At 39.8% G+C, this 27,678-nt stretch overlaps 2 protein-coding genes across 2 annotated transcripts in view; one reads left to right on the top strand and one right to left on the bottom strand.

The window, feature by feature from the left end:
• The window catches only part of GLB1 (galactosidase beta 1), a 41,475-nt gene extending 33,739 nt beyond the window's left edge, over positions 1–7,736 (top strand). The window contains exons 15-16 of the mRNA XM_066556087.1: positions 2,569–2,808; positions 6,274–7,736. Of these exons, the coding sequence (XP_066412184.1) occupies positions 2,569–2,808; positions 6,274–6,534 (501 nt within the window). The 3' untranslated portion in view covers positions 6,535–7,736. The remainder of the gene's footprint in view (positions 1–2,568; positions 2,809–6,273) is intronic.
• A 13,688-nt stretch (positions 7,737–21,424) lies between these two features.
• Positions 21,425–24,718, bottom strand: LOC136571475 (C-C chemokine receptor type 4-like). The gene is made up of 2 exons (XM_066571885.1): positions 24,556–24,718; positions 21,425–23,267 (listed from the first exon to the last, which is right to left on the bottom strand). Exon 2 carries the CDS (start codon positions 23,249–23,251, stop codon positions 22,175–22,177), a length of 1,077 nt encoding a protein of 358 aa, XP_066427982.1. The 5' UTR covers positions 23,252–23,267; positions 24,556–24,718; the 3' UTR covers positions 21,425–22,174.
• Between the last annotated feature and the right edge of the window lie 2,960 nt (positions 24,719–27,678).

The raw sequence follows: 27,678 nt of genomic DNA on the forward strand, positions 1-27,678 counted from the left end.
GGTTCAAGATAAGGACAAGGGGATCACTCAGAAATTACTGTCATGGTCAAAACAAACTCAACTTGGGGAACTCAATTTATTCTTAAATATGTCATCAAAGAGTTGCTCTCAGAATCACTGATGGGCTCAGCAGTGGGTCTGTTCCAGAGTCAGCTGGAACTGTCTTTGTCTAACATGGGGCAGCCATTGGCATCTTCTCAGAAGAGTCCCCACTGCAAATCCCCTTGCTAACAAACTCTTGCCATGTAAACCCCATACCATGGAGGTACCACTAATGTAGCCCTAGGAAGGGCAGGGGCAAAAAGTAAACTTTTCTGGTTTTAGACTTAATGGGATCCCCAGTGCTGTGTAACAGTCAATAAAAGACAGGAGTGCTTTAGAGGTGAGTCTTGTCTTATGTTCGTGTACAGTTCACAGCATTCCTTTTTCTTGATTTTTGATATTATTAGGATGCAGTAGGTAGCAGTAGTGCTAACTGTGTTCATACTGTCTCTTCAAGGTACTTTTCCTTTATCTGAGTGGCAGGGGAAGGAAGCTGGTACCCCAGTGTTTCGCCTTCATTTTGAGGCAGCAGAGACACTGCTTTTATTAATTTATTTATTTATTTATTTATTTATTTATTTATTAACAGGCCAGATGATAAGGAAACCTATATGCTTAGTTTTAAATTAAGGAAAGAGAGTAGAGGTTTAGAGGTTGGATTAAGGAGGTGCTCAGTTGCTGTGGTTGAGCCGAAATTCACACTTATACCTTTTAACCATATAAGAGTGAAAGCAGGTTTAAGAGACATGTCCATAGGGAAAATAATCCTCTAAAAGCAGGATCTTTCTGAGTAGAAAAGGCAGCCTTCCTTCAGTAGCTTTGGACTATGTGCATTGCTTCTTTCTGTAGACTCCATCCCTCATGCTCTCCTTCACATTGATTTTGAAAACTGGGTGTAATTATACCTTGGGTTTTAAAAACCTGTGTGGTTTTGAAAATCAGTTAGGGGAGGAGATTCCTGTGTTGTGAAGCCTTGCATTTTTTAACAAAGAGGATAGGTTTTCAGGGTTTTGTTTGGCTGGAGTTTCATCACTTTTTTGAGCTTGAGATGGAACTAGGCATCTAGCTTTTGGGATGAAAATCTTGAAAAGGATTTTGGTTTTCAAACATCCTGTTGATCTAAGTCACGTCGTTAAAGGACACAAAGGAAGGAAGAGTGTGGTTTTTGTTATTTTATGTGTCTTTTCACATGCACTGGCACCTATATCTCAGTTTTACTCAGAAAATTTATATCCACATCTTGGTACACTGAGTCACTAGCCCAAGACATTAACTTGTACAATAGCAGAGAAAGTGGTATTTACTTTCTATAAATTTTCTCCAGATAAGGATCATTGAATGTGTATTCTTATGCAGACCTAAGTAAGAATGTTTAGTAGGTACTTAATGTAATTTGAAAAATCACTCTGTTGATAGTGCCTACGGATGAGCTTAGGGAGGCAGGTTAGAAAGTTCAGGCTAAAGTTATGTTGCATTACTTCAATTGATTGCTAGAGAGAATAGAGTCTAGGTTGTATAGAGAAGTTTTGTCACTTAACTTTTGACACTTGCAGATATTTTATTTTGACATAAGCAAAATAAGCTCCTGTTCTGTAGTGGACATTAGGTAAAGGAAGAGGAAACCGCTTAGTGCTCATACAGGTGGTGAACTTTTTGGAGACAGTGCAATGCTTAGGAGATATCACAGCAGACACACGACATAGTATCAGCTCTCCAAAGCCATGGAAACTGGTTTGCTTGTTCCTGTTTGACATGTGATGTTTGCAACATAACTTGTATTGCACCAGCATTGCACTGAAACACTGCTTTAGGAACCATTACTGTAACAGAGTTAGGGTGTGTGCAGGAGTAACTTCATGTTCTTTTCATCCTTCTTAAATGATGACCTTACGTTGCTTTGACATTCGGTGTGCAAGCACCCCAGTGTGCTGTGAACCCCTGTGTACATGGTCCCATAGAAATGAGATGGGATTCCATGGGCTTGAAGCTGGCTGTAAGCTGAAAGCATTTCACTGAATTGGGCATGTGCATTGATTTTATTGTACTGTATCTTGTCTGGAGAAGATTTGTGGGAAGTAAATACCACTTTCTCTGCTATTACGCAAGTTTAATGTCTTGGGTTAGTGACTCAGTGTTACCAAGTGATGGTATCTCAGGCTTAATGACATTTAATGTTGCTTCTCCTTTTTATTAAGCCTCAGGTTTTGGAATCATGTCCATGTAAAAGCAAAGCAGAAATTTTTCCAGTTACAGGAAAATAATTTGAAAAAACTCTTGTGTATCAATGAAAGCCTGTAACTCTGAAGAGGAACAAATCTTTCACAGAGAATAAATGAAGCCCTTTATTTTTAAGCAAAGCTTATAACTTGGTGAAGACCAGATGCTTGTGTTTTTTGTACACAGATTGGGAGCCAGCTGTTACTTTGATTCAGTTTTTATTTGTGACTGATTTATAATTACACGCAAATAACTTCAATAACATCAGCTAATTGTATTTTTGTGTTGTTTCTTTTTTCTTCCTCCTAGGGTCTAGTTTCAAATTTAACTCTTGCTCAAGATATACTTGTTGGATGGGAAATCTATCCTCTAGACATAGATGGAGCAGTGAACTATGACATTATTTATCCCCTTCATAACCAGAAGACATCTGCTGTCAAAGCACTGAGTTACGAAGTACCTACATTTTACACCGGTACTCTTTCAATTCCTGGAGGGATTCCAGACTTGCCACAAGACACCTATGTCAGTTTTCCTGGTTGGACAAAGGTACACATTTTTTGCTGTAAAAACCTCAAAGTCCACTTAGAAAGCTACTGAAACTTCTATGGACAATCAAAGTCCACCTCTCCTAGATGGGTAGAAGTTGGTCATAGAGGTGGATGTGTCAAATTTATTTAAATTACTAAGAAATTGATTCTTTGCTTTAAGTAAATCTGGGGATGAAACATTAAGAAAAGGGAAACATATTCAAAAGATACATAGTGTTGATGTAGAAAGTGGAGCATCACAAAAAAAACCCCAAACCAAAACAACTGAACCAATCCACCCAAGTTTTTCAACAATGAGAAAGATTAACTGTCAAGCTGTTTAGAAGTGTTGCATTTGGTTGTGCAGGGTTTTTTTTCCTTTGGATCATATTTGAGGTGCTGTGTTGGGAACTATGGATCCTGCTGCAAAGCATAAAGTGTGTTGGACTCTGTGGCTGGTGGTGTGCCACAGATATAGATCTAATGCATGGGGAAGGTTACCTGTAGCTGGACTGAATGGATGAGGGAGCACTGCTGTGAGAAGCTTGTGGGCAGATCTTTGCCAATGGGAATTTCTCACAGGGTTAGAGTGTAACTAGAGCAGGAAGGAGTGTGTTTTCATAGTGCCATGTCTGAAGCCACCAGCATGCAGGATGGGTGAGGAGCAGCTCAGCTGTTCCCGGTGGGAGGCACAGGGAGCAGCGTGTGTGCACTGAAGTGCTACTCTCTTGGAAGCCTAAGTGTTTAAGTCCAGGCTTTAGGGAAATGCCTGTGGCAGTGTTAGGTAGCAAAATTGTTCTTTTCTGAAACAATTAATTTACTGCTATTAAAATAAAGTAGGAGAAAGAGCTGCTTCTGGTCTGTCTCCACTGCCAGTGTTGTAGTGGTTAAAGCACTTCACAATAGGCAGAAGGCTGTGATTCATTGCATGTTCTTGGTGTTGCTGACACTGAGCTTAGATGAGGAAGTCTGTCTTAGTCCCTGTTTCTGTATAGTGCATGTCACACAATCACTGAATAAAATTGAAAAAAAATAGCTTTTTTTCATGGCAACTGGAATCTTAGACCTTTTTTAGTAAATTCTGTGACCCTATCAGTCATAAATCTTCTTCAGGAAGTGAGGTGGCCACACATGCCAGTTGGCAAACTGGCATATTTAAAATGGCAAGGTTGTCCAAGAATTCTTAGGTACTGGTGGAAATCTTTTACTCTGATCTATGGAAATCTCTGTTTTATGTAGTTTGCATACCCTGTAAAGCAGTCCTGGGGAGAGATTCCAGATGAACTTAAGTTTGGCTGTTGAATTTATCCTTCAAGCTTTATATGTATTGGATGAGAGTTTTAAGTAAGATACCTGGAATCTGAGACTTTCAGATAACTTTACAAATGAGCAAATGCCTTTAAGGTAGATGCGTATAAAACCCAGTCACTGTATGTGGGCCTTAGTTCCTTGCATGGCACTGTGTAAATTACTTAAGTGTGGAGTGGGATTCTTAACAGGAGTTAAAATTCACCTGTCTGAGTAGTTGAAAAACCACAGAAGCAGCACTTACCAAGAAAACTTAAAGTCGTAATGATGGGTTCTGCCTTTGCAAAGGCAAGGAATATAGCATGAGGGACAGCCTGGAAGGAAAGGTACAGTATTAACAGTGTTAATCTGTGTTGTAGCTTGCTTGCCTTCAGTGCTTTTTAAACCCTTTAGTATTAATAAAACTTACTCCACCCTCCACATGAGGAATCACCATGCCCTTAAGTATACATGCCACTGAGTGAATATTTAGATTTACTGGACCTTTTTTTTCCTCAAAAGAAAAGAGGATTTGGAGTCAGAACTGTTCTTGTTTTCTGTGGAATCATGGACTATAATTGCTGTCCCTGCTAATGGAAATCTTGCTGGTGAAGATGAAGTTCCTCCCTCTTTTATTTTGTCTAGGGCATATTTATTAGTAGGTATAATGTCATAATTTGCTTGTTTGGGGCATACAAATTCCTGAGTATGGAGTCTTTAGAAACTGCAGTGTTAATAAAGACAGTTTGAAGTTGAGAAATTTGATTTCTTAGCTTTACTGGAAAAAGGAGTTACAGCCAGTGACTGATTCAGATCAGAAACAGAGACCTGTCTGATCATATCTCCTGCATCAGAACTCTAGTGCATTTGATTCCCACACTAAACACCTACTTCCCACAGATTACTGTCATTCTCTGTGAGAGGAGGGCCACAGTCTAGTGGGTACATTCACTCATCCATCTTGTGTGTGGGGACCTTGCATTCATGCCATGTTTTCTTCTAAACCTACTACAGAAAGTAGTGTGTTTGAGTAAAGATAAACTTGATTTTAAAAGGAAGTGTTTGAGGTCAAGGTTTATTAACACCTTGGCAGAACAGAGCAAGATAGAATCTTATACCACGGAAGTGGATACAGATGTGAAATAATTCAGCTGTATTTGCATGTTACTAACTCCTTAAAAAGTTTCTCTTGTGAGTTCATAAAATTTATTTTCATAAATACCTGAAAAAAGAAACACTAGAAAAATACCACTAAAGCAGCTTGAACCAGCAATACTTGTTATGTTATATTTGTGCTTCTGTAAATTGTGTTAAAATATTCTGATTTCAGCTATCCCAGGCAACTTTAGAAATCACTGAATGCAGTAAAAGTCCTACTTTCCACTGATTCAGACAATTTTATTATGTTTATCAGTGTACATCCATGCCATGAGTCTGGTTTTCCTCTATGTTTTGATTACCAAAGGCCAATGCAAGAGGGAGAAACAGGGATGCAGTTATCTGTTTCCGTCCCTTTTCTTGACACTAAACTCTTATTTGATATACAGTGGAAGGACACTTTGGAGGAGTAAAACCAAATTATTTATGCAAATCAGCAGTATATCCTCCCTCTGTCTTGCTTGAGAACCAAGACTCAGCTCAACTCAGTAGGAGTCAGTTTACAGTTTTACTAAACATTCTGCAGCCTGCCAATTTATGGACTTTTGGAAAAATCTGCATTTATGTCACTTCAGTGTGTCTATAAATAAATTAGTGTTTTGACTTTTTACTTTTTTCCTTGCCCATTTATTTTAATCTTTTGAATTTAAGGTATTTATGATGTTAGTACAATATTTTGAGCTAGGGGTTCTGACCACCTCAACTATAAAAAGCAGTTTTAAAAATTTGTATGCCACAATTTCATTGTACTTAAAATAATACTAGGAGATCCCAAGGCTTTTAATGGTTGTGTGTAACTACATCAGTACTTTATTGCAGTGTGGTTTCACAAATACTTTTGTCGGCCAAGCTATTACAAGTCAAAGAGAGATCTGAATTTCATGTGTCTAGACAAGATTTTCTATCCTTGTGTTCAATCAAACTGAAAGGTGGAGGGAGTTCAGTTACTATATCAAGAATGTTATGCTTAAGCCAATTTTGTCATTTCACCTCTGACAGATTATTAAAATGTTGTTATTTTTTCTTTCTCTCTTAACAGGGGCAAATTTGGATCAATGGCTTTAATCTTGGTCGCTACTGGCCAGCCCGTGGTCCTCAGCTGACCCTTTATGTTCCAGGGAATGTGCTTGTTGCCTCGGCGCCGAACAACATAACGGTGTTGGAGCTGGAGTGCTCTCCTTGCAGCGCCCAGGCGTGCGACATAGAATTTGTAGATGAACCTAATATCAATGCAACCCTACTGCATGAAACTGATAAACCCCCACTCTTTGTTAGAGAGATGTGGACGAGGCATCTATAATGATTCGAGTATTTGCTTCTCGGTCCTTTGCTTCTCTTTCCCTAAAACCATACTGTGTAACACAGGGTCTTAGAAAAAGGGAAGTTGTTTAGGTGAGGCAACTTCTTAAATCCTTCAAAGACATACATTTTTTAAAATCTCTCAGTTAAATATTGAATTTCTTTTTAAAAATAAAAGCTGGAGCTTTGAAATTTGCCTTGGACTGTGAAATTGAACTCAACTGGAAGGTAATGTTTTAATCAGCCTAGTAAAAATGTAGTTCTTGTACTCTGCTTATACTGCAGTAACCTTCCTATGCTTTTATTTTTCACCATGTTTTGCAACTGGAGAGAGGAGCCACAAAAGTTGTGCAGCCCCCACTACCTTGCTGGTTTCACTTAAGTGGACTGGTAAGTCAGAGCTGCCAATAGACAAGACCCTTTAGCTTCTCTAATCACTTTATTAGAGTATCAACATCATTTTAGTTTCATTTGGCTTACTGCCAGCATTGAGTGGACCTCATTTTTTAATGCAAGTGACTTTCAGAAAATTTCAGTTGATTTCTTATAGGACCAGTGAGAAAGACTGTGGAAGAGAGAGCATTCAAATGCCAGCTGGTCCAAACAGCAGTAACATGGAGTCTCATCTGTCCCCTCTTGGAAAGCCAATTTACTGCTTCCCTGTTGCTATCTCTGAAGACTTAAAGTAAATTGATAAGTACAAAGACAAGTGAAATTTAGGCTGCTTTGATGGAACCACAACCTCTGACTAACCTGCCTGAAGAATGTGGTTTTAAAATGACCAATATTTTTCTTTTTTTTTTTTTTTTTGTTTGAGTTGGGTTTTTTCTGGTTTGTTTGTTTGTTTTATTTCTTTTTTTCCCCTATTGGTCATGGTGTACCTGCTTTTCCTAGGCCAGCACCTTGGAAGTGGAATGCTTTAAGTTAAAGAATTTTATTTCTCTTTTAGTCATTAATTCAAGTCAATTGTTTTGTTTCAGTAAACTGGTGGTCTTTGTAAGTGACTGATATTTGCAAAGATGCACAAACTCCATCAGTACATTTGACTTTCTGCAGACAGAATCTTCTTTTTGATTCTTGTGATTTTGGTGTCAGTCATGCAATTTAAACAATCGAAGATTATCAAATCAAGCATTTTCATAATCTGTGATTTCTTCCTTTGATTTTTGTCTAAAATTATTAAAATTGTTCTTTAAAGATTAAGTTCTTCCTCTGTGTGTTTAAGAAGGAAAAAAAGGATGAGAGAATTATGAGCATTTATATTAAGAGAGAAATGAGATTGTAAAGTCTCTGTGGATAAGGAGTTATTCTTGTTAATGTCTTGTTTGTTTTCTCTGTTATGAAGATCTGTTCAAAGAAAAATGAAGCAGCTATGATGAGCTGACCATATACTGGAGGTGTCACCCTTTTCTGAGATGGCCAGTGCAAGATGCTGGCTATTTCTTCTGATGAGGACCAATACTATCACTGGAGAAGAGGGTGTAAAAGAGCACCACCCACTTCATGTCTGCTGCATGTTTGGCATGTTTGATGGGCTTTCAAAGGAGACAAATGTGGCTTATCCAGGATAGAGCGGTTCTGCTCTTAAATTCGGACCTCAAATGTCAGTTCCAGGGTCTGAGGGCTGTGTGTTCTGTACCCAGACAAGATTGATTCTTGGAATGGTCTGCTCTGACCACAGATTTTTTTCTTTCTTGGCACCATCCCTATGGTGCACCTGGAATATGCTCTGCATGCAATTAATTATCAAGTATTAATTACCTCAGAACTAGGCCTTGAAAGTAAAGGATGAAACAGAATCAGTTTTTAACTGATGGGTTTTGTGGCTTGGAGTGTGCAAAATGGCAGTACTATTCATGTATTTTTTAAGCTCAGTGCTGTTACAGCTGGAAATATTTTTATTTGTATGGCAGTTAGTGCTGTGAGGGCAGTGGAACCGTCTAAGTTAGGTTCTCACTCTAACTTCTTTATGTCATACTTGTGAAAACGTAGTGTGATCTGTGAGACTTCGCTTTTCACCATGAAAATTATGTAATAGTACCAGCAGAAGGGCTTTGCATCAAGAATTATAAACATGCATCTGATTAGTTCTAAGAATAACAATAACAACGTGGAAAGAATGGGTTTAAAGTTTTTCAAGTAGGGCTCTAGATAGCTTCTTTAGCATACTTGCCTATTTACTGCTTTTAGTGAAGTGGTCTCCTGTCCACAGAAAAGAGCTGAAAATTGTGGCCCTGATTCCTAATCCTCTTCTACCTACATGGAAACACTGCTGGAGATATTATTTGAGTATTCAGAAAGGAGGTCCCTGTGAAAAAGGACCTTCAGAATAGAGCTCTAGCAGGAGAAACCTGTTGCCAGTTGCTGCTGCTTTACCAAGGATGTGTCTGCAGGTGCTGCAGCTGAGTGTTCTGCCCTGCCTGTGCCCACACTGGGGCACTGTGCCCACACCACATGCCTGGGACTTACCTTAGGTTTCCTAGCCTGGGCATGGAGTCCTGCTGGGATTGAGTGTGATACAAAACAGGACAGTGTGGCATTTCCTCTTTTGCAGCCTCAGGCAGGTCAGTTATTTTAACCTGTCCTCAAATGTAGTTCAGCCATGTCCAAAGTGGAGATGTAATCAGAATTAAACCTTCTGACTGAGGGAAAATGAGTACAAGAAGAGGGGTCATAGGGAGTTACCTGGCTGACTTTGACCCAGTGGGCAAGGCACTGGTGGGCCTAGTTTCAATTTGTTTTTGAAAGGCAAGGTGTGAAAGCATTGTCAGACTCCTGGCTGGTATGTGTGGTGTAGTTGTATGAACTATTCCAAGTGCTGGAGTTCAGCAGGATGGTCCCTCTGGTGGAGGCAGCTGCCTCCTGAAGGCCTGGCAAGAAGGAATATTCCTAATGCTAAAACTGTGGGTCCTCTAATCTTTCCTGGTGCATCTCCTTGGAATTTGCAAGTGCGTTGCTTGCACAGGAGCTGAGTAATGAGCACAATATTCTCTCATTTTGGCAGACAGTGCAAGTACGGTATTTGGTCGGAATTAGTTCATAAAAACCAGAAGTTTTACACTAATCCCCTCTGGAAGGTAGGCAGATTCTTGCAATTCTGTAGGGGGATGCCCTTTGAAATCTACCCATAGAGTAGCTGTAGTGGCTCAGCTTACCACAGATTTATTTTATTTTCAGCTCTGGAGTGGAGTTTGTAAACTTAGTCTATAATCCTGTTTATGCATGAATGAAAGCCTTTAAATGTGGCTATTTGGGATGAATGAGCAAATAGAAGAACAAGAACTGACTGTGTGCTATATAGTTGAATTCTATTTCTTAACTTATGTATGAGACTCTTTCATAATTTAACTATCTTACTAAGTGTTAGTCAACATTTTCTAGTCCCTGAATGACAGCACTGAGACTTGACCTTGTCCTCCTTTAGACTCACTGTGCCTTTTGTAATTCTCTGGTGCAGACAGCTCTCCAATCTGCTGCTCTTTGGGAGTTTCACAGTGCCTGTTGTTTTCTTTTGCAGTTTTTTGGATGAAATACTAATTTTTGTTTGCACAGTTTGAATACTTGCAGGAGTGACTAGAAATAATCCTTCTGCCTGGACAGGAAGCACTATCCACCTGACAGATGTGTGTCAGGTGCTCAGAAATGAGAACTACAGAAGAAGGATAATCCTGTGGTTTGCAGTGTGCTCTGAAGGAGGTGATGCTGTTATTGTACAAGCTGAGAAGGTGACAACATTTTAACAGATAATACATGATGAAAGGTTTGTAAGAGATGATCTAGCCCTATGTCTCTCTACCCTAAGGCAACATCATTTGTATCTTAAATATTCTCAGTGTGTTTCTTTAACCTAGCCTTCAAGATTCCTTGTGATGAAAACTCCAGTCTTTCCTGACCAAGTTATTCCAGTGTTTACTATTAGGAAACTTGTTAGTAGTAACTAAGCCATCATTGCTGTGTGTAAGCCAGTTATAACTTCCACTGTCCACAGCCAACACAAAGTATTGTGCTCTGAGGCTGTTTTGTGCCCTCTCACTTACTTTCTTATCTCTTTTAACTTATTTAGAGAAATTTTAAGAGGTGCAGGGTAACACAGAGAAGATTTAGCAAGGATGTGAAAGGGCAGCCAGCTCCTGAATGACTTGGTCCAGGTGTTACAGCATCTCTTTTTGATAGAAATTACTGAGTTGCAAGAAAGTTGTCTTGCGGGCTGGGACTTAAGGCATAGCAGTTAACCTCAAAGTCCTGGCTGGGAGCTTGTGTGACAGAAGAGACTGGAAACTGCAGGAGAATGGGGTCTGCTTTAGTGGTTCTCCTTCAATGAGAAGGCAAAACTAGGCAGAAATAGATTATCCTAGAACTTGGTGCCATGGGCTGACTGGAAAAATGTTTGAAAAGTACATCACAAGGATCTTTCTTATGCTTTTGCTGAATAAACTGTGTATGTTTAAAAATCCCTTTTCAGAAGATATTTGTACTGCTTGTTATGTTATCAAATATGGGAGTAGTGACCTTCCCCTGCTTTGGGGGAAATGTTGAAGGTCTGTGTTACCTCAAGACATTTCACAAAACCAGAGCTTATTTCAGGTCATGCAATCCCTTTTTACGAGGTTATATGGTGTGGCCAAGGAATTTGGGATATATTTAAGAACTCCTGTTTTGGCTTTAGCACATGCACCTGTCCCTCAGGAGGTAAGTATATACAGAGCTCCAAAGCATGGGTCTTAGGAAGGTCCCGCATTTCACTCCACAGAGTTGGACTGGGAAGCACAGACTTGTTCCTGAGGCTCCCCAGCACACTTTGATAGCAGACCCTGTGCCAGCATCATGGTTACCTCGCTGTCTTGCACTCTGGTGTTGTGCTTACAGTTGCATGATCGTAATTCAGCCTTTTAAAATCTTTTGGTATACAAGAGAGGGGAAAAAACTTATGAGGTGCCCTTATGAAATTAAGAATTGAGTTTGAAACTCCAAATGGAGGTGTCTTTGTTAAGTAAAGTGGATTTGTTTAATATCAGTGCAAATTCAGTAGGAAATTGCAGGCAATATCTGTCATCTGAAAGGCTTTTCCCATTTTCTTTTTCAGTGTAAGTATATGCACTATTTTTATTAAACTTAGTGCTTCTGTAGGGCTCATGCTTCTATACTAATATTAACTGATCATTTTCAGTGTTTGTAAATGTGCGCGAGAGCACAGATCTGGGGCAGAGTGGGCAGATGCCTAGCAAGTCATCCCTCTGATACTGTAGCTAAGAAATTCTTACCTATTTCCTGTTTCATTCTTCCTGAACTCTTGCTCGTTCTTCCTCTCACAGTAGGGAAGTCTTACATGTAGAGGAACTGAAAAAATTTCCTTCAATATGTCTTTATTTGTCTAAAATGGAGTTGATCTCAAATCGTTCCACCTACCCATTGGCAGTTTGCAAGCTGGATGAAGATGCCTGTGCATCCAGCTTGCTTATGCCTGTCTCCTTTCTTTCATATTTCATTCAGAGGTTCCTTTTCTCAAGTTCCTCTTGGTCAGATGTACAGAGTGAACACTCTTAATGGATCTCTAGTCTAAATTTTGACAGAAGTCTGCCCTGGCTGTGGGCTTGTCCAATAACACTGTCCAAAGCACTTGCCCTGGGAGAGGGTGAACTGCTGTTGTGTCTTGTGGCTGGGATCTGGTTTTGTTCCTGTGCTATGGTTGAAGGGGCTGTCCAAAGCACAGGATGAACAGTTGAGGAGAAGGAAGAAAAATAAACTCCTAACCTTCCTCATGCCTTGCCTGTTGCTGAGATTTAGAACTTTTTTCTGTTTGCTAAAAGTGTTGGTTACTCTTTTCACAGCAAAGAGAAATGGAATAATATAAAAACTGTGCAGAAGAAAAATTTGCACTCTTGTGTCTTCCATGTTAAATTCCATTTCTGGATGTTGAAACATCAAGGCTTCCTGGAAGATTTAAAACTCTGAGAGATGGGTCTGGATCCGGCATACACTTTACATATTTTCTTTCAAGCTGTTTTGCTTTTTCCCCCTCAATTTTAGAATGTGGTCTGTACTAATAATAAATAGGTAAATTCAGTGTGCTGAAGAAACCAAGAGCCTTATACTGAACTCACAAAGTGTTAGCATGATTTCCTGCAAAATACTGTCTGTTGTCTTCTGCATTCCGGTCTGTGTTGCTTTGCTGGTCCTTTGATCCTGAGCAGTATCTACTTCAAAAGCTGAAGTCAAGACAATGTGAGTCTTTTGACTGTGACCAGAGATACTTTCAGATGTGACTTTGTTTGAAGCACTGAGTCCATCTAGCTTGTGCTGAAGTAGAGGAAAGTTTAACAGAAACAGCTAGCAGCAAGCTGCCTATTTTTATCTTTTTCTAGTCTAACCCCTCAGGTCTGTTTGCTTTGATTCAAAGGCTTCAGAGGTGCTGGAAAAAAAAAAAAAAAAGAAAAAAAAATAGATCCTCTCTGGATTAGCCAAATTTTATACTCTTCTTAATGTCTTTTATTGTGATAAGAGGGACCACATACCGTTACCACCCCAAAATTAAACTTTTTCACCCATCCTAGGAAATAAGGAGAACTTGGACAGATGACAGTAATTTAGATGCAAGAGCAGACACTACCTATGCTGAAATGAGCCAGGAGGCTTTTTGTTGTGGTTTTGTTTTTTTCTTTTAAATTCTGAAAAACTCAGTCCATGCAAAGATACTGAAAAGAGATCACAGTAGTAGTATACTTGACTTGCATGAAAGTTGTTTCTCCTGTTCCTGTAGATACAGTACAAAGTGCTGTAACTGGGGATGTTTAAACACTATGAAGCTACAAGCTAAAAAGAATATTCAGTGTTACAAAGCATGATCTGGATGTGAAGCCTAGTGAGGATTGGGGAAGGAATAATAATATGTTGGGTAAAGGGTAGGTTCTTTTTTGGTTTTGATTTTGGTTTTGCTTTCCTTCATTTTTTTGTTTTTTGGGGATTTTTTTTCTTTTTAAACTAAGCAGGTTGGCATTGGAGAGGGGAAGGAAAATAATTTCCCTTTCTAGTACATCCAGCTACAGGCTGTGGCCTTGCATCTCACTAAACTGGCAAAGATGAATGATGCTGAGCTCTGTAGTTTTCAGATTTCTTAGCTACAAGTGGAGAATTTTTACATGAAAAAAAGGAGGTGAACTGTAGTAAAGGTTCAGCTCCCCTGGCTGGATGTGCAAAGTTGGGAAGATTAATCCAAATCCTAATAAAATCTGCCTAACTAAGAATGGGCAATGTCCATCAGTACCAGCACTGCTGGTACTTTTTCCTTACCTGCTCGTCACCATCTTGTCTTTCATTTTATCCCAGCAAGGTAGAAACTGTGCTGGTCATTAATAGGCATCTGTCAGTCATTAATAGGCATCATCTATTTTCACTTCACAAAACAGTAAGTTGGATGATCTCTGGTTTGCTTTCACTGTGGTTGCTGGTGAGCAAGCACCTTCTCTGGACACACAACCATGCTGTTGCACTTCTCCTGCAAGGTGAGTGAAAGAATCTTCAGAGATCCCCAAGGTTTCTTCTCTCTCTGAGTTTGTTAAGGATTTGGCACAGCTCACAAGAACCCTTTTGTCTCAGAGGCTGAGGGCTTTAAAAATACACAAAGATCAGCTCATATTTTTTGTGGCATTTGATCTCTTTATCTCATTTAGTAGAACTTTGTTTTTTCATATAAGAATAATGGCATTGAGTTTGCCTAAGGTCCATCTAGCCCAGTATCATGTTTTGAAGTAGAGCATATCAGATCATCTTCTTTTGAGTTTCAGGACTGGGAAATTGAAGGTGAAGTCTTTTTTTGTACAAAGTTAAGCTAGAATTTCAGTGTTTTTATGTTCTTTTCAGTACAACAGACTCATGCTTTGACTGCTGATTCAGCTGCTCACTTGCCATGACTCAGTTTGCAAAAATAACACCCCAAAACTCTGAAGTTCGTGCTCTGCAAGGCAAACTGGAGTACAGCAATTGAAATAATTTAAAAGTATAAGTTCTGTTCAACAGCCTTGGTTGGTGCTCCATAGTGTATTCTGGTTTGGGAGGTTGCTCATTTGTTGTCAGGCTGTAGACCTTTTTACGCAAAATTGTGATGCTGGTTTGGCTTTGAAAGAATGTTCCTATCCTTTCTTGTGAAGTTCTGTTTTTTCCTGTTACCTGTTTTAGTGTGTTCATGCAAATTGGTGAAACCCCCTGCTGATTACAAATGTCAAAACTTCAGTTAAATTCAGCAAGCAAGTTAAAAAGAGATAGGGGTTTAGACTTCAAACCTTCATGATTCAGGACAATCACCCATTGGCTGAGAAATGTTTGGAAGAAATTGTTTAAAACTGAAGACTTGTGTTTAGAATAATGCATTATGAAATTGTTTTCATCTTCTGTGGAAGGAGATTAAACTTTCTGGGCTGTGAGTAAATGAGAGTGCATGGTTCTTGATGTCTTGAGACAAAGCAAGGAATCTAGCAAGTAATACACAGGTTTTTGTTTCTGTAATACTATCTAATTGTAGTACTTTTCATCTGCAAAATGCCTTGTTTTACATAGGAGGGCAGAGTTTTGATTTCTATGTGACAAATGCAAGACTCAGATTGACCAACATCCGTTGCAAAGCTAAAGGTTGAAGCTCAACAGATTTTGTTCCTTTGTTTTCAGGGAGAAGTACAGGACTAGGGTCCTACAGTCTGGTTTGCATATATTAACTCAGATTGAGAGGTACTGATATGGCTGGGTTACTTCTGCCTGGTTGACGTCTGCACCACCATCATAAGGAAGCCAGTGCAGACAGTGGAGGGCATTTAGTAAGGATGTTAATAAAACATGGGGTTTTTTCTGAACATGACCATTATCTGCACAAATACAGCTGGTGCCAATTGCATTCTGCCCCCGTCCACCACAGTCTGTCTGTGTGGGACTCTCTCCATTTGCAGTCACAAAGGAGAAACAGAATTTCATCCAATGTCACATCGGACTGCTGAGTCTGTATGAGGTCTCACCTTCCGGGTCCTCAGCTACTGCTCTCGTGCCATTCCCTGACCAGGCAGCTGGGGCTTTTGTTGTGAAGGATCCCACTGATTTTTTTTTTTTTTTAATTTCTTTTTTTTTACTGTGTTTCATTGTGCTTTTGCAAAAGCAGTAACTTTTAGAATCTTGTGGCCTCAGGTCTAGAAAACATGGAAGACTTTTTTAAGTTTAAAATTAACATTGATACTAGCTACCTATTTGTTCCTTTGTTGGGCGGTGTCAGCCCTTCCACAGCTATCTCTGTACAATTAGTTGACAATTATAAAGACTTTTTTTACATTTCTCTAGGGACCTGGAAGCCTATATGTACCCACTGAATTATGCTGGTATGACAATTAAAGGATTTGGCATGTGCTCTGCTGAAAATTCAGGTCTCATTCAATTGTATCATATTATGACTGAGGTCTTCATTGTGAATTAACTTAGAGAAAAGGTGGGCTGTTTTTGTTCCCCCCTATTTCTGACACTATTAATAGTTGCTCTGCCTCTGTGCAAACCCGTTCCTGGAATTAAAAAAAAAAAATATGCAAATTGAAATTCAGCAGAACCTTGTGTATCTAGTACTAACCTTGCTTTCTCAGTCTCTGACGCAAATTGTAAATAGTTATCACTTAAGAATTGACCTTTCATAAATGCTAATATGATGTTTGATTCTTTAAATTTTATTCAGTTTCGTGTTGATGGAGTCTATGAAATACTGTAGTCTTTTACACTATAGGCAGTAGATTAAAAAAAAACACAGAAAAAAAATTCCAATTTTTATCCAGTAGTCTTCAGCACTCATCACTTCACTGAAATTATGCTTCTAATGCTGGCTTTTTTCCTAAGTTCTGGTACCCTCATATGGATATGTGTAATAAGATACTTATTGAGCAATGTGGTGGACTTGTTCTATTTAAGCTGTTTAAGTGTGTTAAATAAGACAAATCCTTGATTTTTTTCTACAATTTTTGGTTACGTGAGGACTTCTGAAATTATTTCCCCCATCGGAATAAAACTATAATAAGAATTCAGAGCAGAATTTATGAAATACTTTGTTGCAGTAATGTTGACAAATAGGCTTGACTTACTCTAAAATTGTTTTAATGTGAAGATTGTGAAAATGTGGAGGGAATTTTAGGCTAAAAGATGTTTATCATTATCCACTGCATCTGCCATCAAAAATTTGCCCTTTCCATATTTTCTTCAAATCATAGAAGTGTTTGGGTTGGAAGGGACCTTTAAAGGTCATCCAGTCAAACTTGCCTGCAATGAGAAGGGACATCTTCATGAAACTGCCTTGTCAAAAGGAAAACACTCTGTGGTGTTGTGACAAGACAGGTATCCCACTGTGTGACCTCTGTGTGCAGAGAATGTGAGCTTAAGCCAGTGAGGAAGTGAATGGATTGACATGTGAATGGATTCCACGTGACTGTGGAGATGAGGTGATGGCATGTGAGGTTCATGGAAAAAGCCAGAGCAGCAGCAGACAGGGCCAACCTTCCCGTGGGAGATTTTGGAGGTTCCCTAATATTTCTGAGGAAAGGAAGCAAGTAGTGACCTGTATTATGCAAGGATGGGCTGGTAAAGCAGAACTGAGGAGAAAACAGCCAGAATCTTTCTTTTCGTAAACTCTTCAGCCCCTTCTCTGTAGGACTGAGGAGTTTTGTGTGACACCTCATACTGTGGGTTTCACTGTTCTAGAAAGCATAAACAAGATTCTTGATAGCAAGGGCAGAGCTGTTCTCTGCAGCTTCTCAGTGCTATTTGTCTGCAGGGCCTGCAGAATATACCATTACTCCCTGCAATCAATCAGACATATTTCCTTTCTGTTCCCAGTGCTTGTGAAAGAGCAAAAAGGGCATAAGCAACAGCAAAATCCATCCTTATATTCTTCTATGCACTTTTTGCAACTTTCCCAATACTTTGATACCAGAAAAGGCAAGTCACTCACTCAGCCTGCAGTCATGGTCTTGCTTGGGGTCCAGTTTCAGTTTACCAGTTATAAGCAAGTACAGAGATGTGTTGTGGTCTTCCCTCACTTGGATTAAGATGCTTTTGTGTGATTATGAGCCAGTAGTGCTCTCTCTGTGAGTAATGGTGACAGGTTAAATGCTAGGAGGGCCCCTTTCTTCCATTGTGCTGCCCAAACCACAGTACTCCCTTGGAGGTTCTTTAAGGGGTGCGAAGTTCCTGTGCAAAAGAGACAAATATGCTTTTCATGCAGGGATGTCCACCCGTTGTTCCAATCACTGTCCCAGATACAAAAGTCTCTCCCTGAACTTGGCTGCTTAGACCTTGGAAAATGCTGATTGTATGCCACAGTCTCTTTTGAGAAGAAGAGTGCATTTAGTAATGTCAATCTTCATTCATTCTCTGTCTTACATGTTACTAACATCACCAAGAATACTTTTTATGAGTGTTTTGTATCTCTGGAAAAAGACCTGATTCTTGCAGATCAGATTCTTGATTACTTGCCATTGTTGTTAAATGCAAGCAAGCAAAAATCTTGGAATTTAAAAAAATTCTTAGTGCCTTAGTATTTTTACTTTGCAACACTTGAATTGACAAAGAGCTTGCATTATACAGTTACAGAGCTATTTATACTGGATGTGTTCTGTTACTTGTTTTGAAACAAGAAATTAAAACCCAGAGAAACGTCAACCCTTCAAACATGACTTGAAAAAAAAATTTAAAAAGTACAAAAACTAAAGGAGTGTGATCCATTGATCAATCATGTATTTGGCCTGCATTACCTGGAGGACTTGATTTTGTTGGCCTGAAACAGATAAAGAACTTCTTTGTTTTTGAGCTTTATTTCTGTGAGAAGTGTCTTTGACTCAATCAATGACTGTCCCATAAGATGGGATTTTGTTACTTTTGTGATGGATGTTGCTGCTGGATAACTGTGAGGAAGAAAATCATTCTGGGAGCTTCTAACTTGATGATTGCCATTGAGACTTGCTGTGTCACAGTAAGATAATGGCAGATACAACCACCACTCCTTCTCCTTTGAATGGTCCTATCAGTTATACAAATGCTACAAATTTCACCACTATTGTATCATTTCCAGTCTCCTCCTTTCATGACTGGAGTAGCAAAGTTGAACTTTCAGTAGGCATTGCCTTAAGTATTATTTTAATGATTATTTTGATTGATATTATTAAATGGCCCTTGAATTCTAACTGTAAATCAAGTCAGATGGAAATGTTGGCATAAGAGACAGGATGTGATGAAACTTGTCTCTGGTTGTGTTAAGAGAGAGATGTTGGATAAAACTGCAAAGAAATAAGAGCTCTTGCAGGAAAATGTGTGATGTAGATCCCTGCTGGCAGTTTAGATGCATCCTGGTTACAGAGGAAGACTCTGGTGCCTGTGGAATTGTGCTCCCCTTCAGAGCAGGTGTGCAGAGCTGGGACAGTGACAAGCAGTCACTGCTGGGACAGTGCTGGGACAGTGACAAGCAGCTGCAGTCTAGGAAGGAGAAATGCAATTTCTGGCTGCAATTCACTGGCTGTCAGACTGAGAGGAGCAGATTGACTGGGAGCAGGCTGCTGGCCACGATGCTGCTTCTGCATGATTAGAAGGGGTAAAGCTGTCCTCCAGAGAAAATGTGTAATTTGGCTTTTTGTTTAGGGAGTGACTGTGGTAGCCTAAGAGCGCTATGAAAACCAATTAACTTGTTCTTATCTTTTCATCATTATTTGTATTTAATCTAATTAGCTGATTTCCCCCTTTGTCTACCTTTCTGTGGCTGCTTAGCATAACTGAAGAGCGGATGCAGGGTGGCCTTCTGAGGAACCTTGATGTAAAAATGTGGCTTTAAGAATGAGTCAGCTTTGTTTCACTCAAATGTCTATCCATTGTATTTCATGGTTCAGTGGGTTTGTACAAATATTCTTCATTGCTGGAAACTCTTGTTCAGCTAAAATAACACCTTTGTCAAATGACATTTTGAAAATCCTTACTTTATTTTTGTCTGTATTAGTACTATCATCTCGTCCTTTCTCATCAGCAGATTTCAAAACGCTCTCTCAAAAGAGGAGTGGCATTGTCCACTGCAGCTTGGTGCATGTGGGAGGGGGGGTTTGTTCAGGTGACAGAGGAGGAAGCCACCCATATTCAATGAGCTCCAGCCTCAGGACCTGATTTCCTGAACCCATCAATTTAACATGAGCTCCTCTTTGCACCCAATGCAGCAAAGCTGCTCAGAGCTCAACTTTCAGCTCAGCTCAGCTCAGCTCAGTTGCTTGTGCAGCAGACACATTGAGCAGCTGTGAATATTACTGGGAGAACTGGAAGAGGCTATTTGGCACAGAGCAGCAAGACAACATTCACCTGGGAGGATGGGAGGAGTTCTGGCTGCACCAGGCCCCCTCTGCAGCAAGGGAAACGTGCACGGGCCATGGGGTACAAAGCTGAGCGGTGACGTGAGGCACATTTGAGTTTCGTGTGGGAGAAGGGCCCTGCACTGGCTCTGTTTGTGGCATTGCTGCATGGCTGCTGGGTGCACCCCATTAATTCCACAGCATCCTCCCTCACCACAGAGTTTGCCCAGACTGGACCAGCCTGCAAGCCATTCCCTGATACCACTCTTTGCCCTGGATGTCTCTTACATCACAGCTGTCAAGAGCTTACAGCTTGCTTGTTCCTTGCTGACCCGCTGACCCTCATTTTTGCCAGCCCAGCACAGGCAGCCTTTCCCTTAGTCTGGAAAGCAAGGGCCATTCTTGGTGACCAGAGGGATCACAGAGCAGTACAAAGGGAAAAGAAGCTGCAGTGGAAGCTGTCTGGCTTCCAGGGCAGTCTGTGCCCCAGACAAGTGCACAGCTCAGCGCCTCTGCTGTCAGCATCACCAGCTGTGAGGATGATGCTGTGCTACCTTGGGATGTTATGATGGCTTCAGTGTCATCTGTGAGAATTTGAAGCATCTCACACTTTAAATTTGCCTTCCTTTTCAAAAAAGGTGATGGGTGGCATAACCTACTCTTTCTATCAGTTTTCCTAAGTGATTTACATAGTGGATTCTAAGGTTTTGAGTATTAAGAATTTATAGTCTTTTTCTTGAATATAAAGACTCTCTCTTACTTCAAGTAATGTCATCCACAGCTATTGTTATCTGCATTAATGCAGATCCTTGCTTGTCATTCTCAGCAAACTGCAAATGGTAGTGCATTCTCAAAGTTATGATGGATACATGTGTGTATCCATTGCATGGAAAGGTTACATGGAGATGAGCTTTCACTTACGTCTCTCATTTAGAGTGATGAGCACAATGATTCTACAATATTTTTACATTTCTTCTTCAGCCCTTTCCTGATGCATTTTAATGCCTTGTTTGCTCTTTGCAGCCTTGGCTGAATGCTGAGCAGGCACTTTATTACTGACAGTGTAAGAAAAGAATTAATCTCTTACTATAAAATTCATCTTTTATAGTAAGAAATATGAATTGTTGTTGCCAGCAAAAAGACACACCAAAAACATCTTCTAATACATATTTCTCAACTCTTAATTAGTCTGCCACCACATTACTGATTTTTTTGCCTCTTTTTAAATCATTTTTGTGCCAAAATCTAAACACTGCTATGTGAGTTTCCTTCCTGTTACAGATTTCTGATGAATTAATATCCTGTGAGCAGCTACTGGGTTATCACACTGCTTGCATTTTGCTGTTATCAAGTGCAAGGATTCTATGTGTGGTTTCGAAGTTATGACATACCCTTTGTACACAATCTCTGTTTTTACTTTCTTTTGTTTTGCCAGATACATCTCCAGTGAATGAAAATCGAATTTTGAGGTTAAATACTTTTGGAAGAAAGGACATTTGTTTTAAAATATATACTTTTAACCAAGATGGTTCAAATTTATTCATCCATGCTGTAAAATAAGTTTTTCTAAACATTTTTATTCAAAATTATTCAAAATATTTTCCATTTTCATTAAAATACAGAAGTGCTATCCTGAATTACAGTGATAAAGTAATTCAAAATGCCTATATATACACCGACATATAGGTATATATGTCAACCTGAAAGAAAATGCACCTACAGTGAAAAGTAATGGCTTTGCTTTGAGTCTTTGTGCACATAGAGAATATATTTTGTGCTTTTTCTTAATGAAAAGGGATATATCATCCCCCCTGAAATGAAACATTTAAAAGTAGCAGGTACTGCTAACAGCTGCCTAAGAGTCACAAGTGAACAAGTCCTACACAGATCAACTGCAGAATAAAAAAGTATGGTTACAATCATCCTTCTTGAGTACATGAATATATTTTCTAAGTGCATGTGCTGATAACAAGGTGCTGTCTCACCTCTGCCCCTCCATGCAGGCCAATCTCTCGATGCTGGTGACAAAGGCACACAGTGCAGTGCTTTGCACAGAGCTGAGCAGTAATTTGTGCTGTAATCACAGCAGAGAAACCTTGCATGTCCATCCTCCACATTCCACATTCTGTCATAATACTGAGAAAATCTAGAGGCACAAATAAAGCTGAAGTAAGTAATTATCTGGCACTAGCTTATTGTTAAATCTGTTTGCTTTTGCTTAGCTTTTCAAAATTCCTGCTTTTCAAAGTTCCTGCTGTTTGTTGTCAGTTTGCTTGCTGCTGAGTTCAGTGGCTGGTCTGAAATGTGTTACAGAGCATCTTGGTCCCCTGTAGACTGTGTGTGGAACGAACTGGTAGATTCAGTGTGGTAAGTGATGTGAACTCCACACCACTTGCAGAAATACCCTGGTAACTGCCAGTTCTTAAAGAGCATCTTCAGGTACTTCTTAAATTTCTCCCCCATGAAGAAGTAGATGACTGGATTGAGGCAGCAGTGAAAAAGGCCGAGGATTTCCGTTACCTGGAAAGCATAGTCTAGATTCCTGCTCACTTGACAGTCCTTAATGACTCCCATAAATTCCAGCAGTTGTAAGAAAATAACAATGTTGTAGGGGGTCCAAAAGAAGAAAAACACAATCATGACAACAAAAATCATCTTCACAGCCTTATTCTTTTTGTCATTTCTACAATGAACTAAAGTTTTAATGATCATGGAGTAGCAAAATGTCATAATTATAAAAGGGATTAGGAGCCCTAAAATGTTGACTTCCAAAGTGGAAAAAAGCTTCCATGTTGTGAAATTGCCAGTAAATCTCGGCTTGCAGGTAGTAAAATTATGTTCATTAAAAGACTCTCTAAATACAAGCTCAGGGACTGAGGCTGAAAGAGCTACTAGCCACACAACAAGGCTAGTAATCAAGCCATGAAAGGTGGTCCTTGCTTTCAAGGAAAGCACTGCACGAACAATTGCCAGGTATCTGTCTATGCTCATAAGCATAATAAAAAATATCCCACTGTAAAACCCAACCAGGTAGATCCATGAAATGATTTTACACCAGGGAGTTCCAAAAACCCATTGGTCTACTGTGAAATAAGACCAGAATGGCAAGGATAAAACGAAGAGCAAATCTGAGATGGCGAGGTTTAGCAGGTACACATCAGTCATGCTCCTAAGCCTCTTGTATTTGAAGAGGACCACGATGACCAGAATGTTTCCAGCGAGCCCGACCAGGAATACCAGGGAATACAGAACGGGTAGGAAGGAGGCTGCAAACCTCCTGACGCCTTCTTTACTGCATAGTTTTGGAGCATCGTAATAACTATCGTAATAGTCATAAAAGGTTGAGGGTTCAACTTCAAGGGACTCTGTACTTGAAGAACTCATGGTTTTTCCCCCGGTTCTGAGAAGGGAAGAATATAAAAATGTCAGAATATAAAAATGTCAGTGACTTTCAGTCCCTCAAGACTACATGGTTACTCCACAAACCTGAATCAGAAGTGACAGCTTGGGACACGACTCACTGCAGGTTCTCAGACATTATGTAAGCATTATGGGATGGATGCATGTGCACAATTGAGCAAGGTATTGTCCTTAGCATGCATGTGCTTAGTCCTTGTAGCACTATGTGACTTGCATGTCAAGCACGAAGGGATGTTCAAATGGATGACAGGGAAGCAAATAGGAGTGGAAGATGTGGGCCACATCAGTGTCAAATCAGAGAGGGTTAAGTTCCATGTAGAGCAAAGTAAAAAGCAAACTCACTGTTCATACCAGTTCAGAATTTCACTCACCCACCTTTCCCATCAGGTATATGTCACCCACCATAGGAAGACAGTGATAAACATTCATCAGACTTTTCTTATGAAATTACCTTTACTGAAAGCTGTCATGAGCTTTCAATAAAGGCTTATTTTCAGTGGCTAAATGAATAACAGGAATTTTTCATCTTCATATATGTGTTCTTTTCTAATAGGCAGATACAGAGTTTTAAGTGATGTAAGTTGGACACAGGGAAAATATCTTGCTAACATACAAGTCTGTATGTTATTCTTATCACAGCATCATTTTTTTAGCTTAACATACCAGAAATTTTAAGTCTGAGTTCTGTTCTTCCTTGTGTGTGTTATTCACATCACAAGTGGCATTTTTTTAGCCTATCATATCAGAACTCTAAGCCCGTGCTATTTTCTTCCCCTTTGTCTTCATTTTATGAATGTAAAGCAGAAGAGAAGTGAGTTTCTTAGATTTAATTCTCTTAGTCCTGTGTGTTGCTGCTATGTACCAGCAAATGTTGATAATCATTAATCTGAGACCTACTGTGTATGTTCCCAAGCATGACACCTTTCCAGCCTACAGTTCCATTCCATTCTACACAGAGAGGAACTTAATCTGATTTACAAGTCACAAGGACAGAACTGTTTGACACCAGTGATGTAGAAATGACAGCTTTACAGCAACTGCACCCAGACATACCTGAATTTAATCTAGGTTCAACATAATACATTTGAATACTTAAAAACATATGCTCACAGAATATACCCACTTCTGATGATGCAAGAATTCTTAAAACTGCTTTAAAAAATTACCTGAGCAACTATAAAAGGTAAATGAAAAAGCATTACATTCACACATATCATGAGTGTACATGATACAAAAATGTTTGAGCAATTGCATTTTATGAATTTTACCTTTTCTCCTCCTTTCCTCTCAGATGAGATGAAGAATCTTCTTTGCTCTCCGGGTGCAGAATCTCTTGCTTTTCTTCAGGTAGCTCTGCCAGTGAGGTGCTATCCACAGATGTAAAAAGCAGATAACACTAAGTAGCTGTGTCTCTTAGCGGAAGCTTCGACTTCCTTAGACTCACTTGTATCACAAGTACTTCTCTCCTCAGTGCTCATCAGAGATAGTCCCTTTAAGTAAGAAATAAAATTAAACACATAATGTTTAAAAAACCCCACAGTTTCCAATGGGAGACTGATTACTGAGTTAAAGTATTTTCATTTCATCGAACAATCATTAAAACTGATGTCACTAAGCACAGATGTCAGTCAGCTCTCATTCAACTGAAACCTTGTTTTATTCTTAATCTCCAAAAAAAAAAAATCAAAGAATCCTCTGTAGAGTGCAGAGAGGAGGCAGGCACTTGGTGGGTGTGTGGGAAGTGTGTTTCTGGTCCTCTGACAGATAACTAATTTTGCAAGTTGCATTATGTAATTGTAGAAGAGAAAAGCTGTATAGATAGTATAGGGAGGGCTCCTTCTAATCACTATTGCTTATCACTAACTCCTACTTATCATACTAAAAATAGAAATGAAGATATGTTAATTCACACTACCTTTTTTCTTGATGGTTTCTGTTGCAGATTTTATGTAGAGCAAATCTACCTTCTACCACTGCCCAGGACAAAATGTAACACCAGTCAGAATACTGTATAAGTAGGATGTTCGCACGTGTGTGTGGTCCAAGGGCAGAGCGTGCAAAGTGCTGAGGTTTACCGAGGCTTTCTGTCACAGCTTCTGCTCAGCAGCTTCTATGAATTTCTCTTGAGAGTAAGATGGGCCTTATTTGTCTTTTGGAGGATCCTGAGATGGGAGAAGAGAGCATAGAGGACATATGGTAGCCAAGCAGGATGGTTGTGAGTCCTGCCAACAGAACAGCTGTACTGGCAGCTGGCAGGTGCTGGTCTCCTCTGTTTCCCAGAAAAGGCCAGCCAAGAAAAAGTACAAGCCATTTCTCAACAGGGGAACTTGCTTTCTTGTGATCATCAGAAACTGAAAATACACAATGAGAAGCAGAAACAAGAAATCTATAGAAGTTGGTAGTGAGAGTAGTAAGAATCAGATATCTCTGTCCACAAGAGATTTTCTTGTTTGCTCTCTGGTGTTATTCCAGACACAGGTATAGCTTTTGTTCAGTTATGCCATTTGCTGCTATCTCATATACCTCTGACACTGTTACACTGCCCAATAACTTATGTTTGGCTGAAGAGCTTGATGTGAATGTAATGCAAAAAGCCTGAAGCATGAGATGCAGGATTTACTGGTCTCAGGTTTTGCCAGAATAATACAACTGTGTGGGAAGGACCTTGTCGGTCATCTTTCACAAGTTGGATCTGTAGATTTTAAAAGTGGTCTCTGGGAGATGTTCCTCCTGTACTGGTTATTGCTCTGCAGATCACTTATATTTTCTCTTCAGTTTACTAGCAGTCCTTAAAGGATGTGGACATCAGATAAGCAGACAACACTGCTGTACCCATTTCATCAGCTCTGCTCACAGAAACCAGAAGCTGTTCCTCTTGCTGTTCTTTTGTCTCTCTAAGGGCCTCCTTAATCTCTTCTTTGACATGTTATTTGTTGCACTAGAGCCACGAGTTCAGCTCTTCAGCCACAATAACTATGACAGAAAATCTTTCTTTGAATACATGCTTTCCAGGAAAAAAACACCTCTTGCTCTTTACAATGCTCTCTTAGGCATTGATGTTTCTTAGTTCTGGCTGTACATTTTTTCTCCTCAATAAGCCACCAAGCATCTGCATGCTTATCTTGTCCCACTCATTATTTTCAGCTCTATCAAACTAGGTATCTTCTTTGAATTTCATCAGTGATGATTTTTCTTGATTTCCAGATGAAGACATGAATAGAACTGAATCCAGATATTAAATCTCTTTGACTCTGTAGGAACCCTGCTTGGTTAAGGAATGATTTCCCATCAGCAGCAACATTTTGTGAGAGGTGTTCACCATCATCCATCACCAGTCTTTCGAGACCTATCCTTAGCACACAGGCTGCACTTCAGACATGCTTCTGATCTGTCAGGCATACTGTCAGCAGGGAAAAAGTCTGCAGCCATGTGAATTCCAGTTTAGAATGATCCATATGGCACTAGTTTGAAGAAAGCACCTGCCTGGCACAGTGCCTTTTGCCCAGTCCTTCTTTGGAAGGCTTTTGAGTAGCAAATGCACCTGCCATAATATCAACTCACTTCATGCTACATTGCCAGATGGGAAGGGCTGTCTTTGTAAGGAAACTGAGCAAGAATGTTTCTGCAGAAAGAGGAATGCTCAGCCGCAAAAAAGAGAAAAACAGTTGCAGTTACAGATGCTGAAAACCTATGATGTGTAAACTCCAGAAAATTATGATTAAAAAATTTATCTGCCAGCTCATGAAAATCAAGAGGATGTGAATGAATTCTGGAATACCTTCTGACGGCTTACTAACTTATTATGAACAGAGTCCCTGGGAGAGCCTGCATGGAAAACTGGAGAGAAAACAGGAAAAAAAAACCCAAAAGAAATCTCTGAGCAAATGAGACAATGCAGAAATTAGAGGAAAGGTGTTGTGAGTGCTGGTCCTGCAATTGATTAGAGAGAAAAGAGTGGAAGGGGCTGAGCATAACTAGTCTCCAGTGGGGGAGCTCTGAGGTCCCTTGTAAGACATGGCAGCCCGTCTTTTTCAGATGCTTTTTGGAAAACCTGGCAGAGACTAAGAAAAGGAGAATGGCAGGAGATGGCAAGATTACAGGGGAAGGCATTCTCAGTGATGCTGCTGCAAAACTAAAGGTTTTGCAGGGGAAGAGAAGAAGAGGTCATTTTACCTCTTTACTAAATGGTATCAGGATGTGTGACAGCAGCCAGATAAATCACGGGGTGGACCGAACCTGATTGGCCTGACTGGAAGGAGATTAACCTTTTATATGGGATGGTGTGTGTGGGGGGGGTGCATTAGGTGCAACAGGAAGGAACTTAATAAAAGCAAAATGTGGAACAACCCATACCATAAAAAACTTTGCTTTCCACCAAAAGATTATTTCAT

Source organism: Molothrus aeneus, chromosome 1 (genome assembly GCF_037042795.1).
Source record: "Molothrus aeneus isolate 106 chromosome 1, BPBGC_Maene_1.0, whole genome shotgun sequence".
Lineage (NCBI taxonomy): Eukaryota > Metazoa > Chordata > Aves > Passeriformes > Icteridae > Molothrus > Molothrus aeneus.

Excerpts from the sequence above, each read along its gene's own strand:
- LOC136571475 (XM_066571885.1), bottom strand. The coding sequence starts at position 23,251 with ATGAGTTCTTCAAGTACAGAGTCCCTTGAAGTTGAACCCTCAACCTTT.